Here is a 17,821-nt window from a genome sequence, read left to right on the forward strand (position 1 = left end):
TTAGTCTTTTCCATAGATGCTGCCTGGCCTGCTGAGTTCCTCCAGCATTTTGTGTGTGGTTTATCGGGGGGGGGGGTGGTTGAGATCAGGAACTGTGAGGTAGCGTTGCAGCTCTATAAATCTCTGGTTAGACACACTGCGGATATATTGTGTTCAGTTCTGGTCACCTCACCGTCCAGGATGTGGATGATTGGAAGGTGGTACAGAGGAGATTTGTCCTGGGAGGATAGGTTGAGGGAGTTGTGGCCTCTCTACTTGCAGTGAAGGAGGATGAGACAGAATGGACGGCCACAGGCTCTTTTTCCCAGGACAGATGTGGCTCTAACGAAGGTGACTGGAGGAAAGTACAGTGGAGGTGTCAGATGTAGGCATTTCACACGGAGAGTGGTGGGTGTATTGAACGCACTGCCAGGGCACTGGTGGAGGCAGACACATTGGGAAGATTTAAGAGGCTCAGACAGCAGCAGGAGTGGGTTAAGTGGGAGGGTGGGATCAGATTAGTCTGGGAGATTTTGGGGTTATATCTGATTTATTTTTTTTAACCACAACATCAAAATACAACCCAAAGTGCCACACACTTCCCATAACTAACATTTACAATACAGCACTGCAGATACAGTCCAAGCCTATTCCGACCAATGCCCCTCCCACCCTCCGAGTCCTAGAGTATCCCGGCGTGGAACGCTTCAGCCAGTCGTCTACCGTCACCGGGTCCAAGTCCCGAAATCCCTTCGGACTTTTCATCCCAGGTGCACTACGGTCGTGCGGTGGTCAGAGTTCAATGGTGGCATTCTCCGCAAGGAGTTTGTACGTTCTCCCTGTGACTGTGTGGGTTTCCAACGGGTGCTCCGGTTTCCTCCCACAGTCCAGAGGCGTCCTGCTCAGTTAGTAGGTTATTTGGTTATCATAAGTTGTCCCGTGATTAGGCTGCGGTACAATCATGGGTGGCTGGACGGTGTGGCTCGGAGGGCTGGGTGGGTCTATTCTGCACTGTATCTCTAAATAAACTATCAGAAGCGTGCGGAGGCTTTGCAACAGATGCAGATGAGATTTACCAGACGCTGCCTGGTTTACAGGGTATAAACTATAAAGAGACGTTAGACAAACTTGGATTAATAAACTCTTCTCGGGATTTCAACCGGGTACCGGTATAACCGACGTTTCGGTGACAAACTCTTGCCATCTTCATCAGAGGTGATCCCTGGGCATGTCTAGTCCGGTGGTATTTGTACCCCCATGTCTAGTCCGATGGTACTTATACCCCCATGTCTTGTCCGGTAGTATTTGTACCCCTATGTCTAGTCCGGTGGTATTTTTACCCCCATGTCTAGTCCGGTGGTATTTATACCCCCATGTCTAGTCCGGTGGTATTTGTACTCCCATGTCTAGTCCGGTGGTATTTTTACCCCCATGTCTAGTCCGGTGGTATTTATACCCCCATGTCTAGTCCGGTGGTATTTGTACTCCCATGTCTAGTCCGGTGGTATTTTTACCCACACGTCTAGTCCGGTGGTATTTTTACCCCCACGTCTAGTCCGGTGGTATTTGTACCCCCATGTCCAGTCTGGTGGTATTTGTACCCCCATGTCTAGTCCAGTGATATTTATACCCCCATGTCTAGTCCGGTAGTATTTGTACCCCCATGTGTAGTCTGGTAGTATTTATACCCCCATCTTCCATCCCTCCCAATTGGTTAGTTCTCAGCCACAGTGTAATGGCAAAGAATTTGGACAAAGTCGAATGTCTCCACAAGTAAAGAACTGGAATTTGATTGTAAACAAGGTGGGGCAATGGAAGCCTGATTGGATGAGGACTAACCAATCAGGAGGGGCTGATGACGGGGGTATAAATCTATTCATCCAGACTATTCATGCCCAGGCATCATCTGTGATGATGATGGCAGAGTGTGTCACTGAAACGTCGATTAAAATCGATACCTGGAAGCCCGAGAAGAGATTATGTGTCATGTATGCCAGGAAAGCACTAGATCCCTTTTTAAAACTTAGATTACTTTCTCTGAAGTGGTGGAGGACGAGGGAAGTTCCGAAGATCATGAGAGGCACAGTTGGAGTAGACAGCTCTATCTCCCTGTGGAAATGTCTAACACCAGAGGGCATACAGTTAAGACCAAAGGGTGAAAGGTAAAGATGTGTCAGACAGGTTTTTCTGGTTTTTTTTGCAGAGACAATGACAGGTGCCTGGAATGCTCTGCCAGGAGTGGTGGTGGTGGCAGATACAATCGAGGATTGTAAGAAGTCCTTAGATGGCCCCATGGATGCTTGGGAGACTTATGGACATTGTGCAGGCTGCACGACGGCACTATAATACACAGGAACTGAAGTAGGGCCACTTGGCCCATTTGCTGTTACATCATGGCTGATTTACTATCCCTCTCAACCCTATTCTCATCCAATTTTCTGGTAACCTTCCACGCCCTTACTAGTCAAGAACCTATCAATTCCCAGTTTAAATACACCCAATGACTTCACCTCCACCACCATCTGTGGCAATGAATTCCACAGATTCTCCACCCTCTGGCTAAAGAAACCTCTTCCCCCATCTCTGTTCCTTCTATTCTCAGGCTGTTCCCTCTGGTCCTAGACTCACCCACTACCGGAAACATCTTCTCCACGTCAACTCTATTGAGGCCCTTTAATATTCCACAGGTCTCCCCTCGTTCTTCTGAACTGCAGCGTGTACAACATTGCATTTGCCTTCCTTACCAGCGACTCAACCTGCAAATTAACCTTCAGGGAATCCTGCGTGAGGACTCCCCTCACTTCTGAATTCTGAGTTTGCAGCATTCCCCGCCCCCGGCAGTTTACAGGTTATCCCGTGGCTTTATTCCTTCTACCAAAGTGCATGACCATACACGTCCCTACACTGCATTCCACCTGGCGCTTCTTTGCCCAATCTCCCAATCTGTCCGAGTCCTTCCGCAGACTCCTGCCCCTCTGCCTACCTTTGTATCACCTGCAAACTTGGCCGTAACGCCATCGATGCCGTCATCCAAATCATTGACATATAATGTGAAAAGCAGCGGTCCCAACACTGACCCTTGTGAAACACTACTAGTCACCAGCAGCCAGCCACAGGAGGCCCCCTCTTTGCCTCCTGCCAGGTCAGCCAATCCTCCATCCATGCTAGCAACTTCTCCCGTAATAACACAGACTCCTGTTTAGCAGCCTCATGTGTGGCACCTTGTCAAAGGCCTTCTGAAAATCCAAGTACACAACATCCACTGACTATCCTTTGTCTATCCTGCCTGGTATTTCCTCGAAGAATTCCAACAAAATTATCAGGGAAGTTTTCCCTTTGAAACCACGCTGACTTTGGCCCAGTTTATCATGGGCCTCCAAGAATCCCGAAACCTTATCCTTCACAATGGACTCCAACATCATAGCAACTACTGACCTGGCCCATCATTTCCTGCGCAACACACACAGAATGCTGGAGGAACTCAGCATCTATGGAAAAGGGTAAACAGTCGATGTTTCGGGCCGAGACCCTAATCTGTACTGACCAAGGCACCTACCTTGTTCCGGTCCTCGTTGACCGCTCCTGGCCCATATTCCTCTCTTTCCTATCCTGTCCAAGTGTCAATGTGAACTACCCACTTCAACCAGACCTCCTGGCAGATCGTTCCACACACAAAATGCCGGAGGAACTCAGCAGGCCAGGCAGCATCTATGGAAAAGAGTAAAAAGTCTACATTCCCGGCCGAGACCCTTCCTCAGGACTGGAATAAAAATGACGAGAAGTCAGAGTAAGAAGGTGGGGGGAGGGGAGGAAGAAGTACAAGTGGTCGGTGATGGGTGAAACTGGGAGAGGGGGGTGGCGAAGTGAAGAGCTGGGAAGTTGATTTGTGAAAGAGATCAAAGGCCGGAGAAGGGGGAATCTGACAGGGGACAGAAAGCAAAAGGAAAGGGGGAGGAGACCCAGAGGGAAGTGATGGGATAAGGTGAGAGATGGTAAAGGGAATGGTGAAGGTGGGGGGGGGGGGGGGGAAGGGCAATTACTGTAAGCTCCAGAAATCGATATTCATGCCATCGGGTTGGAAACTACCCAGACAGGTCACTCCTCCAGCCTGTGGTCTCATCACGGCAGTAGAGGTGGCCGTGGACCGACGCGTCGGAATGGGAAGTGGAATTGGAGTAATTTCCTGTTATTTGCCTCCCTCCCTTCTTATAGAGCAACATTTGCAACTTCCCAGCCCTCCTCCGGAAATGCTACAGAATCTATCGATCCTTGAAAGGTCACAACCCGTGCCTCCACAATTCCCTCAGCGACCTGTGCCACAACCCTGGGATGTACACCCTCTGCCACGTTCTGTGAGGACCGAGCACCGTCACCCAGACCCCACCTCACAAAGTTCACTTGCAGAGGCACGAGTCCTCGAGTGCACCAGTGCCCTGAGAGACTCACTCGCAGCTGCATCACGTCCCCTACAACACCTCCCCTCCCCACCAGATTCTACCTAATACCAGGGGCGGAGGTGAATGAGTTATGTCTGTGAAAGAGGGAGGAACATGGAGCAGACAGATACAGACAGCAGCCGAGAGGATGATGGAAGCACACGCTCCCCTGAATAAAGACCAAGGTCTGCCCTATGCGAGTCTCAGCTGGGCCAGGAGTTGGGCAAACCGAGTGGAGGCTCCCCAGCAGTCAGTGCAGGTCGCGTGCCTCTATCCTGTGTGGGTCCTCCGGCACATCTGGAGCTGCGATGACCCGGTGGACTCTCCCACACACGCGGAAGGCAAAGGGCTTCACCGCAGTGCGACCTCCCTGTCGTCCAGGAGCAGGTGGAGGCCGCGCTCGGGACAGGAGCAGCACAGCCCACTAGGCCAGCTGCCGGCGCAAGGAGAGGGTGCGGGCGTGTCAGGCGAAGCTCGTCTCTTCGGCATGGACGCGCCGGTGGGTCCGCAGGTTGGAGTACCGGGCGAAGGCCTTGCCGCAGACGGCGCAGTAGAAGTGCCTCTCCCCAGCGTGGATCACGTGGTGCTGCTTCAGGTTCAGGGGGCTCTTGAAGGCCTTGCCGCAGTCGGGGCAGGGGAAGGGCCGCTCCTCGGTGTGGACCTGACGGTGCTGCAGCAGGATGGAAGACGTGCTGAAGCTCTTCCCGCAGTCGGGGCAGGTGTAGGGCCTCTCCCCCGTGTGGGTCCGCTGATGGGCTTGGAGCTGCGACGACCGGGCGAAGCTCTTCCCGCAGAAGGCGCAGGTGTAGGGCTTCTCCCCGGTGTGGATCCTCCGGTGCACCTGCAGGTGCGAGTCGTAGGTGAAGGCCTTGCCGCAGTCGGGGCAGGTGAAGGGCCGCTCGCCAGTGTGGGTCCGCCGGTGCCTCTGCAGGTGTGAGGAGTGGCCATAGGCCTTTCCGCAGTCGGGACAGGCGTAGGGCCGCTCGCCGGTGTGGGTGCGCCGGTGTCTTTGTAGGTGTGAGGAGTGGCCGAAGGCCTTGCCACAGTCGGGGCAGGGGAAGGGCCGCTCGCCGGTGTGGGTGCGCAGGTGCGCCTGCAGGTGCGAGGAGTGGCTGAAGGCCTTGCCGCACTCGGGGCAGATGAAGTTCGTATCACCTGTATGGATGCGCTGGTGCCGCGAGCGGTCCGGGCCGGTTTTGAAGGCCTTGCCGCAGTCGTCGCACCTGAAGGGCCGGATCTCACTGTGGGCCAGCCAGTGGCGGCGCAGCATGGACTGGTAGGCGAACACCTTCCCGCAGAGCGTGCAGGGCAACGGGCCCTCCCGGGCAGGCCTGCTCCTCGGCAAGCCCTCGCTGCCCTCGGCAGCAGGTATATCCACAAGGATGTCACTGGGCTTTTCTTCCATTGGTTGCTGGCTGCTGTCAGTCGGGTCCTGACCCTCCTGAGTCACTTTGCGAGATCGTGGCGTGAGCGCTTGGACTTTTCCTGCTCTGATACTCCACTTAGGCTCGGTGATGCTCTCGTGAGAGGGACATAGAAAGCTGTCTCTGATACCTGAAGAGATAAACAGAAGTCTTCTATATATATGTTACCAGCAGTAAATTTTACAATCTATTTCAGTAACTGTAAAACATAACTCCATTTTAACATTTCATGTGTGGTACAATCTAGCATACAATTTTTTTCACATAAGTGACAGTAATAAATCAAAACCTATACCACTGTGCTGAGTTTAGCATCAAATATCTTTTTAAATGATCTGTCTCAAATCCAGTAGTTCTTTCCCCAGCTTCCTTGCAGCCCTGCAAGCTTATATCCTTGCCCTCTGCTCAAAGCCATTATCAGGCTGCAATTTTTTCTGAAAAGTGTTACTACAGGGGCTAAAAACCTGATGATATGAAATCAAACTATTCAGGACAAACTGCGAGAAGAATAATCAGCGGAGAGCGCGATGAGAAACTTGGGTTTCGGAGTATCTTTACACGGTAGATGGCGAGCGCGTATCCCACAATCCCCCGCGAGTCTGAATCGGCTCTACCGTATCAACCAGCGCCCTCCATACCACGTGATGTAGAATGAACGGACAACACTACGCATGCTCGGAAGTACGGGCCCCCGCTCCAGTGTAAATCACCCGCCCGGGCACCTACGCGGTGGACAGTCCCCGGCTGCAGGTTCCCACCCGGTAGCGGGGTAGGAGTCGCCAACGGGGACCAGTGAAGATCCGGGGAATCGGGGAGGAAACACCGACCAGATGGGCTGCGCAATCGGGAAGCAGGCGCCGCCGCTGCCCGTTGGCCGAACCAAGCTCCCACGTGATCACTTGCAGCGTCATCGCAACTCCCCCGCTTGGTTCCTGATGAGCAGGCGCCTCGACCAATCCGGATATCCGCCGAACTCAACCCGCTGCTTGTCATCCAACCAATAGGGTGGCTGAATGGGTGTAACTAGGTCCGGTTGATTGACAGCTTGGCGGATCAAACGTACCGGGTGTCAGACACATTAATCGAACCCAGTACCCAGTTTATCTGAATAGGGCCGCATTCGATACTCTGATAGCAGAGGGGTGGAACCATCCTTAAAGCTGGTGGTACATTTGCATCTTCTGCCGGATGGGAGGGCGGTGAGACGAGATAATGTACCAGCGGTTGCGGTCTTTCATTTTGTAGTAATGACTCAGTCATAAGCTGCCGTGTCCACGACCCTGTCGCTGCTGTCGAGAGTTGCTGAGCAAGACCGTGATGCAACCATTCAAGAGTACATCAGAGTTTGCTATAGGGGAGCTATGACCTCCCCTGCTGGGACATATTCTGGAATTAGGGCATATATCAAATCATCACTTCAGCAACCAATCTTTGTCCAGAACTGTATTCTAAATTCAATCTGCAATCCACGTTCCTAGAGCTGTGGACAGCAAGTAATTGAAAAACCAGACAATGCTGATTAGCATTCACTTTGGGTGTCTGGACTGTGGGTGCGAAGACGGAGGTGGGAAAGTTATATTCACAGGAAGCATTGTACATACATTATAAATATTGAATTGTCCTTTGATCTTCAGCAAACAAAATGTCATGTAGCACACATAAAAGTTGCTGGTGAACGCAGCAGGCCAGGCAGCATCTCTAGGAAGAGGTGCAGTTGACGTTTCAAGCCGAGACCCTTCGTCAGGACTCAAATACTGACGAAGGGTCTCGGCCTGAAACGTCGACTGCACCACTTCCTAGAGATGCTGCCTGGCCTGCTGTGTTCACCAGCAACTTTTATGTGTGTTGTTTGAATTTCCAGCATCTGTAGAATTCCTGTTGTTTGCATTAAAATGTTATGTAATACTGGGTCGAACAGATCTTCCCCCCCCCCCAAGAGTGAATCACTTTGTTGAATAAAAGACTACTTTATATCAACTAACAGTGTCTCTGTAGTGATTTTGTTCACATTATGGCTAGAACTTGCAGGTGTGAATTGGGATGATGTTTTTTGCAGGGAAATGTACAATGGACAGATGGTCGATATTTAGGGATCTCTTGCAGGATGTTAGGGATAAATTTATCCCAGTGAGGAAGATAAAGAATGGTACGGTGAAGGAACACGTACAAGTGAGGTGGAAAATCTAGTCAGACAATAGACAATAGGTGCAGGAGTAGGCCATTCAGCCCCTCAAGCCGGCACTGCCATTCACTGTGATCATGGCTGATCATCCACAGTCAGTACCCTGTTCCTGCCTTCTCCCCATATCCCTTCACTCCGCTATCTTTAAGAGCTCAATCTTGAAAGAATCCAGAAAATTGGCCTCCACTGCCTTCTGAGGCAGAGCATTCCACAGATCCACAACCCTCTGGGTGAAAAAGTTTTTCCCCAACTCCGTTCTAAATGGTCTACCCCTTATTCTTAAACTGTGCCCTCTGGTTCTGGACTCCCCCAACATCCGGAACATGTTTCCTGCCTCTAGCGTGTCCAATCCCTTAATAATCTTACATGTTTCAATCAGATCCCCTCTCATCCTTCTAAATTCCAGTGTATACAAGCCCAGTCGCTCCAATCTTTCAACATATGACAGTCCCACCATCCCTAGAATTAACCCAGTGAATTTACGCTGCACTCCCTCAATAGCAAGAATGTCCTTCCTCAAATTTGGACACCAAAACTGCACACAGTACTCCAGGTGTGGTCTCACCAGGGCCCTGTACAACTGCAGAAGGACCTCTTTGCTCCTATACTTAACTCCCCTTGTTATGAAGGCCAGCATACCATTAGCTTTCTTGTTAGCAGATCATGTCTAACAAGCCTGAGAGAGTTCTTTGAGGAGGTGACCAGGCATATAGATGAGGGTAGTGCAGTGGATGTGATCTATATGGATTTTAGTAAGGCATTTGACAAGGTTCCACATGGTAGGCTTATTCAGAAAGTTAGAAGGCATGGTACCCAGGGAAGTTTGGCCAGGTGGATTCAGAATTAGCTTGCCTGCAGAAGGCAGAGGGTGATGGTGGAGGGAGTACATTCAGATTGGAGGATTGTGACTAGTGGTGTCCCACAAGGATCGGTTCTGGGACCTCTACTTTTCGTGATTTTTATTACCGATTTGGATGTGGGGGTAGAAGGGTGGGTTGGCAAGTTTGCAGACGACACAAAGGTTGATGGTGTTGTAGATAGTGTAGAGGATTGTCAAAGATTGCAGAGAGACATTGACAGGATGCAGAAGTGGGCTGAGAAGTGGCAGATGGAGTTCAACCCGGAGAAGTGTGAGGTGGTACACTTTGGAAGGACAAACTCCAAGGCAGAGTACAAAGTAAATATCAGGATACTTGGTAGTGTGGAGGAGCAGAGGGATCTCGGGGTACATGTGCACAGATCCCTGAAAGTTGCCTCACAGGTAGATAGGGTAGTTAAGAAAGCTTATGGGGTGTTAGCTTTCATAAGTCGAGGGATAGAGTTTAAGAGTCGTGATGTAATGATGCAGCTCTATAAAACTCTGGTTAGGCTACCCTTGGAGTACTGTGTCCAGTTCTGGTCGCCTCACTATAGGAAGGATGTGGAAGCATTGGAAACGGTACAGAGGAGATTTACCAGAATGCTGCCTGGTTTAGAGAGTATGCATTATGATCAGAGATTAAGGGAGCTAGGGCTTTACTCTTTGGAGAGAAGGAGGGTGACAGGAGACATGATAAAGGTATACAAGATATTAAGAGGAATAGATAGAGTGGACAGCCAGCGCCTCTTCCCCAGGGCACCACTGCTCAATACAAGAGGACATGGCTTTAAGGGAAGGGGTGGGAAGTTCAAGGGGGATATTAGAGGAAGGTTTTTAACTCAGAGTGTGGTTGGTGCGTGGAATGCACTGCCTGAGTCAGTGGTGGAGGCAGATACACTAGTGAAGTTTACTAGACAGGTATATGGAGGAATTTAAGGTGGGGGGTTATATGGGAGGCAGGGTTTGAGGGTCGGCAGAACATTGTGGGCCGAAGGGCCTGTACTGTGCTGTTCTATTCTATGTTTTATGTTCTATTACAACACTGCCTAACCTCAGCAACCTTTGAAGAAAGAAGCAGCAGTGGTGGTCTTCTTCCTGGGCCCACAGCAGGTCACCTAAGATGCTAATGAAGAGCGTTTGCAGCTGCCTTTCCATCTCTGATCCACCAGTGAGAGCCGGTCTCTCCACTCCTCCGCTCCGAAGCCAACTATTACATCTTATGATTGTTGATGCTGAGCCAGAGGGTGGTGGTGTGGTGCCACTCGGTCTGGGGACCCATCTTGACTCCTCTCCACCTGTGATTCAGCCAGCCACCGCGCTGGCAGCGGTGAGCGTGTCTGTGGTGACGGCCACGTGTACAAGGGGTTAGCAGCTCCACAGATGCCGTTTGACCTGATGACTTCTTTGTCTCAAAGTCAAGTTTACAGAGTTGAAATGAATTGACTTTATTACTTACATCCTTCACACACAAGGAGTAAAAATCTTTACGTTATGTCTGCGTCTAAATGTGCAATGTGAAACTTACAGTTATTTATAATAAATAGTATGTACAATAGGACATCAATACAATTGTATCAGCGTGAATTAATCAGTCCGATGGTCTGGTGGAAGAAGCTGTCCCGGAGCCTGTAGGTCCTGGCTTTTATGCTGTGGTACTGTTTCCCGGATGGGAGCAGCTGAACAGTTTGTGGTTGGGGTGACTCGGGTCCCCAATGATCCTTTGGGCCCTTTTTACACACCTGTCTCTGTAAATGTCCTGAACAGTGGGAAGTTCACGTCTACAGATGCGCTGGGCTGTCCGCACCACTCTCTGCTGAGTCCTGCGACTGAGGGAAGTACAGTTCCCATACCGGGCAGTGCCGCAGCCGGATATGACCAGATACATCTCACAGTGCTCCCTCAGCTGACATCTTCTTGATAGACCACAACACCCTGTATTTCCATCGCTTTGCAGCTACTTTTTATGTTGAATTTGTTTCCGGAACTGTTAGAGTGTTGACTCCAGAGGCCGATTCAGCATTCCTGTGGTTTGCTGTCTCCAAGAATGTTCCTGGAACCAAACGCGAGCTCGAGCTGGAACCCCCAAGGCCTCCATTTCGCCAATTAAAGCACCCAGGAAGATTGAAACTTCGAGCAGAATGCGGAAGCTGAGCGAGGGTTCAGCGCCAACTGCCTTTGGGTCAGGGATGGGTTCGATCTGCCACTGGAGAAGGTGTCACTGAGTGGCCATTTGCTCTGTAGCAGCTTGCTGTGGCCCAGGGGTATAGGCGTGTACGTTCCAGTGGATGTCGGGGGACGTTACCGAGTTGTGGAGTTTCTGGATTTGGACTGTGAACTTTTTCTATGGTTTTTATATTCTGTGTTTTCGGCCGTTTTCCCTCATTTTTTTTTGTGCGGAGGAGGGAGTTTCAGGGTCAATGTTCTTGTTGAGTTTTGTGTGGGGGGACGGGAGATTGGATGTCAGTGTTCTTGCTGTGTTTTGTGTGGGGGTGGGAGTTTGGGAGTTGGTGTTCTTGTGTTTTGTGTGGGGAAGATAGGAGTTAGGGGTCAATGTTCTTTTTGTGTTTTGTGTGGGGTGATGATCATGTTGCTGTACTTTTTTGTCTGTGGGTGTGCGTGGGGGGTTGGGGTCGCTGTTTCTCTTTGAACTGAGTTCCATGGTTTTCTTTGACTCATGACTATCTGGAGAAGGTGAATCTCAGAGTTGTATTCTCCATACATCATTATCATCATCATCAGGTGCCATGCCCAGTTTGAGCTTTGCCTGCCATGGCCCACACACTCCTGTTTCGGGTCAAGTGGATCAATTCATTGGTATTCATTTCCAGTTCTCTGGCTGCTGTCTCCATCATCATTTGTCTTTGCTTTCTTCCCTTCAATCTTTCCCATAATTACTGTGCGTTCTAACTTCTCTTTCCTAATCACATGTCCAATGAAGTTACGTTGCCTTTTCATGATCTCATACATTATTTCTCTTTTTGTGCTTGCTCTGTTCATGACATCCTTGTTAGATATTCATTTCGTTCATGATATTCTTTGTATCCTCCTCAAAAACCACATCTCCACTGCTTCAATTTGTTTCCTCATGTTAGTAGATATTGTCCAACATTCTGAGCCATATAACATAACTGGATAAACGTAACATTTCAGTACTCTGAGGCAGGTTGTCATGCCTAGTTTAGTATTGGTCAGTATACTCTTCATTCTCGTAAAGGTATCTACATACATTCTTTGATAATAAATGAATCTTTGAATGTTTGATATGTACAGGTCCACATTGGCACAGCTGCCACCAAAATCCACAGGCACTCAATGTCAACATGTGCAGCTTTCAGAAAAGGCGTAAATTAAACATAAATTACACGCAAATTCTTAAAAGAAAGAGCTATAGTTTTCTATAGTTCTTTTTTTTAAGTTTTATTTAGTTTAGGTTAATATCGCTTAGTTTAATTAATATGTCTTTCTTTTCTAATTTGGGGGTTTATTTTTAGATTTTTTTCTCATTTATCCCTCTATCATGTTTAATTGTATTTAGAGTTTGGGAAACTTTTTACATCTGTATTAAGAGCATAATTTGAGCATAATTGGGAATCCTTTTGCAGAACACCCTGAAGATTAACGAGTTGGCGGTGAGGAAGGCAAATGCAGTGTTAACATTCATTTCAAGAGGTCTAGATTACAAGAGCAGGGATGTGATGCTGAGGCTTTATAAGGCACTGGTGAGGCCTCACCTTGAGTATTGTGAACAGTTTTGGGCCCCTCATCTTAGAAAAGATGTGCTGGCATTGGAGAGGGTCCAGAGGAGGTTCACAAGGATGATTCCAGGAATGAAAGGGTTATCACAGGGGAACGTTTGATGGCTCTGGGTCTGTACTCACTGGAATTCAGAAGGATGAGGGGGGATCTCATTGAAACCTTTCGAATGTTGAAAGGCCTAGACAGAGTAGATGTGGAAAGGATGTTTCCCATGGTGGGAGAGTCTAGGACAAGAGGACACAGCCTCAGGATAGAGGGGCACCCTTTCAAAACAGAGATGCGGAGAAATTTCTTTAGCCAAAGGGTGGTGAATGTGGAATTTGTTGCCACGGGCAGCTGTGGAGGCCAGGGCATTGGGTGTATTTAAGGCAAAGATTGTTAGGTTCTTGATTGGACATGGCATCAAAGGTTATGGGGAGAAGGCCAGGAATTGGGGTTGAGGAGGAGAAAAAAAGGATGAGCAGTGATTGAATGATGGATCAGACTCGATGGGCCAGATGGCCTAATTCTGCTCCTATGTCTTATGATCTAAGTCTGTCGGAATTCTTTGACGAAATGACAGGCAGGATAGACAAGACAGAGTCAGTGAATGTTCCTTGGCATCCACGTTACCAAGATTCTACAGATGTGGGGCGGAGAGCATTCTGACCGGTCGCACTGAGGCCTCCAATGCCCAGGATCACAGGAGGCTGTACACCCAGAGAGCACTGTCACGGGCACAATCTTCCCCCACCCCACAGAGGTCAGGGGCACCCTCAAGAAAACAGCGTCCACCTGAGGACCTTCCCCATCTGGGACGTGACCTCTCCTCATGACCAGCCTCAGATCAGATTCCTGAATGTCCATTAACTCATGGACACCACCTCACTATTCCTCTTTTCCACTATTCCTTTGTTTCCTTAGAACTTACAGTAATGTTTCTGATTTGCAGTGTCCTGCTGACCAACACCTGAAATCTCATGACCTACGTCAGTGAAAATGAACCCCATTCTGACTGGGATGAAGAAAGCCCATAGCGTGTTCACTTTCTTAGGCATCAGATTGCTGAACCAGTCGCCTCCATCGCATCCCCCTCCGCTGGCGTTGCCTCCCTCTGGGGCACTTAACTCGACCACCCTCTTCTCTCCGGAAGGGAGATCTCAGTGCCCACTGGCTGGGCCGTGCTGTCTTTTCATGGCTGCCGGTGGGTAGGAGGTGCAGAGGCCTGCGATGCCTCACCACTGAAATTCAGAAACCGCTACTTCTCTTCAATCAGTTCCCGAGCCAATTGACAAAGCCCTCACCGCCACCTCAGTTCAGCAACGGCGTGATCGCAGTGGACCCAGCTTTTTGTTAACGAATTGTGTTCTTTATTGTAAAAACTGGGCATCGGTTACGTTGAGTTCACACTTTCCTGGTGAGCGATGCTTATCGGATACCGCATGGCTGTGATGGTAAGTTTGTCTGAGTGGCTGGGGATACGTGCACTGTACATGTGGTGGTAATATAACTTGGATTAAAAACAAACACCTGATGTAAGCCCACCCAAAGGTGCTGATCTGGAAGATGGCGATGTCGTGTGAACATCCCCCCCCCACCCATGTTAGTTTTGTGTTCCCTGTCCACAAGATGGTAAACTCAATAGAAGATGTTCAGCCTATCTGATAAAGACTACCCTCCTTTACCCTCGGGAGATTACACTGTGTCGATAAGCACGAGCACCCTGTCTGGTGTCTGCTGCGAGGTCTAGCTGCCTGTACCACCCACTCGAATGGTGCATCCCTCCTCCCCTCCCCACCGAGGATCAGATACTTCCAGCTAGCAAAGTGGTTTAAACAGACTTTATTCTATTTTTAATGATTCACGTTTAAATTTATACAAATTGGCCTTAACACGCATTTTTAACACTTACAGAGGATTTCTGACTTATAAAAGATCTTGGAATTACAAAAGATTTACAAACTACAGCCAATTTCCAAACACAAGTACAATCCTTACGAATTAAAAGAACATACCAAGGAGTTGCAGACGAACGAGTCGTCCGTCGCAGAGACCGACGGCTGAGGAAAGAGTTTTAGTTCTTTCTGTCACATCAGTTTATCTGTCAGTCTCCGTGTTGTTCCGAACATTCGCCAATGCTTTCTGATATTTGTACCATTTTCTACTTGGTGACACCATATGCGTGTGATGTTCTCCAGAAACCTTTGCTGGGACAAAGTAATTCACACAGATGGTCCTAAAGCTTCTGGTGACAGAGATTCCCCCAAGCATCCACAATTAATGCTGTGAGGGCTGACCCTGCCAGCACACAAATATCCCAGCCTGGAAGCATGTCTGATGTGCTCAGTGACACAACCCCGTGGTCTTGCATTTGGCTAGTGCAGACAGGAAGGCTCCTGGTTACTTTACTTTGCAAACCACACCTCTCAGCAGCTGGAAACCCCTGTATCCCTCACCCCCCCAAACCCCTTTCCCCACCCTGGGGGAGCAGCTTGTGCTCTGTAACTGTTGTTTGCAAAGTTGTGCTTTTAACTTCAAACTGATTACTGTTTGCAATTTATATTAAGAACTGAAGACTGGTTCTCGCTTACAACAAAAAGCTGAGCAAGGAATATTTGTTATAAATTTAACTTTCTCACAAACGACTCTGACCCTTTGAAAAGGTCATAGTCCTGAGCCAGAAAGCTGAGGTTGGTAAGAAGACTCTCGGGCCCAGGAAACTGAATATCCATCACACCCCCACCCCCTTTCCCTGCAGCGGTACAACTGTACAAGACCTTAAGGTGACATCTTCACCAACAAGTTCTGAGCTCAGAACCCTCATCAGGAAGGGTGTAGAAGCCAGAATTAGGTGTTGGGAGAGGTGGAGGAACACGAGTTGCAAGGTGATATGGGAGACCAGGTAAGGAGGAAGTTGAGTTGGGGCACTGGGGATGTTGTAAGAAGTTTGGTGCTGATAGGTGGAAGAGGTAAATGACAAGAGAATAAGGTAGTTAATAGGATAGACCATGGACCAAGGAATAAGGGGAAGGAAGAGAGGATCCAGAGGGAGGTTATGGTCAGATCATGACAGCAGAGAGGAAGGGATGAGAAGGGAGCCAGAATGGGGAATAGAAGAGACAGGAGGAGAGGAGGCCAGAGGGGACGAGGAGACGGGAGGAGAGAGGGGACGAGGAGACGGGAGGAGAGAGGGGACGAGGAGACGGGAGGAGAGAGGGGACGAGGTGACGGGAGGAGAGAGGGGACGAGGTGACGGGAGGAGAGAGGGGACGAGGAGACGGGAGGAGAGAGGGGACGAGGAGACGGGAGGAGAGAGGGGACGAGGAGACGGGAGGAGAGAGGGGACGAGGAGACGGGAGGAGAGAGGGGACGAGGAGACGGGAGGAGAGAGGGACGAGGAGACGGGAGGAGAGAGGGACGAGGAGACGGGAGGAGAGAGGGACGAGGAGACGGGAGGAGAGAGGGACGAGGAGGAGAGAGGGGAAGAGGAGACAGGAGGAGAGAGGGGAAGAGGAGACAGGAGGAGAGAGGGGAAGAGGAGACAGGAGGAGAGGGGACGAGGAGACAGGAGGAGAGAGGGGACGAGGAGACAGGAGGAGAGAGGGGACGAGGAGACAGGAGGAGAGAGGGGACGAGGAGACAGGAGGAGAGAGGGGACGAGGAGACAGGAGGAGAGAGGGGACGAGGAGACAGGAGGAGAGAGGGGAAGAGGAGACAGGAGGAGAGAGGGGACGAGGAGACAGGAGGAGAGAGGGGACGAGGAGACAGGAGGAGAGAGGGGACGAGGAGACAGGAGCAGAGAGGGATGAGGAGACAGGACGAGAGAGGGAGGAGGAGACAGGACGAGAGAGGGAGGAGGAGACAGGACGAGAGAGGGAGGAGGAGACAGGACGAGAGAGGGAGGAGGAGACAGGACGAGAGAGGGGAAGAGGAGACAGGAGGAGAGAGGGGAAGAGGAGACAGGAGGAGAGAGGGGACGAGGAGACAGGAGGAGAGAGGGGACGAGGAGACAGGAGGAGAGAGGGGACGAGGAGACAGGAGGAGAGAGGGATGAGGAGACAGGAGGAGAGAGGAGATGAGAAGACAGGAGGAGAGAGGGAGGAGGAGACAGGAGGAGAGAGGGAGGAGGAGACAGGAGGAGAGGGGGACAAGGAGACAGGAGGAGAGAGGGGTCGAGGAGACAGGAGGAGAGAGGGGTCGAGGAGACAGGAGGAGAGAGGGGTCGAGGAGACAGGAGGAGAGAGGGGTCGAGGAGACAGGAGGAGAGAGGGGTCGAGGAGACAGGAGGAGAGAGAGGTCGAGGAGACAGGAGGAGAGAGGGGTCGAGGAGACAGGAGGAGAGAGGGGTCGAGGAGACAGGAGGAGAGAGAGGTCGAGGAGACAGGAGGAGAGAGGGGTCGAGGAGACAGGAGGAGAGAGGGGTCGAGGAGACAGGAGGAGAGAGGGGTCGAGGAGACAGGACGAGAGAGGGGAAGAAACTACCAGAAGCTGGAGGAAGTGCTGGTCGTGCCAGTAAGGACCCCCACCACCCAGGATACCTCCCTTCTCAACACTGCCATTGGGAACGAGGTACTGGAGCCTCAGGACCCACATCACTGGGTTCAGGAACAGTTATTACCCTTCGACCATCAGCCTCCTGAACCAGCGTGCATAACTTCACTCATCAATTCTGAACGAATTCCACGACCAAGGACTCTGGAACTCATGCTCCCAGTGTAATTTATTTAACTATTTAGTTATTTGCGTGTAGTGTTTTTTCACTATCGGAGTTCCTGATGAATCTCAAGGTTTTACGTGGTGAGATATCTGTACGTTGATATTAAATTTACCTTCAACTTTGAGGTTGGAGGCCACCAAGACAGAATTTGGGGTGTTGCTGCTCGGAGCTGAACTTGGCCTTGGTCAGACACATCAGTAGGAAATGGGAAGTTGAATTGAAATGGCTGGACAGCGGCTGATCCTGCCTTTTGTGGCTGAAAGTGTGAAAGTGTTGGAAGAAACTGCTCCCCAATCTCCTTTGGGTGTCAGCAATGCAGAGGAGGCCGCTCTGGGACCACCAGATACAATAGACTCGCAAGTGAAACGTTACCTCACCGGGGAGGACTGTTTGGGGTTCTGAGTGGTAATGGAGAGGAGGCGCAGGGGAAGGTTATAAGTTAAATATTATTCTCCTGTTCTGGTGACCCTCTCAGTCACTCTCTCCTCC

The 17,821-nt window shown here is 50.3% G+C and overlaps 1 protein-coding gene across 1 annotated transcript in view; it reads right to left on the reverse strand.

Moving 5' to 3' along the window:
- Window positions 1–355: 355 nt before the first annotated feature.
- Window positions 356–17,821, reverse strand: part of LOC140203537 (uncharacterized) — a 55,895-nt gene continuing 38,429 nt past the window's right edge. The window contains exons 6-7 of the mRNA XM_072269596.1: window positions 6,478–6,824; window positions 356–5,969 (exon numbers count right to left, since the gene is read on the reverse strand). Of these exons, the coding sequence (XP_072125697.1) occupies window positions 4,879–5,969; window positions 6,478–6,824 (1,438 nt within the window). The 3' untranslated portion in view covers window positions 356–4,878. The remainder of the gene's footprint in view (window positions 5,970–6,477; window positions 6,825–17,821) is intronic.

Source organism: Mobula birostris, chromosome 10 (genome assembly GCF_030028105.1).
Source record: "Mobula birostris isolate sMobBir1 chromosome 10, sMobBir1.hap1, whole genome shotgun sequence".
Classification (NCBI taxonomy): domain Eukaryota; kingdom Metazoa; phylum Chordata; class Chondrichthyes; order Myliobatiformes; family Myliobatidae; genus Mobula; species Mobula birostris.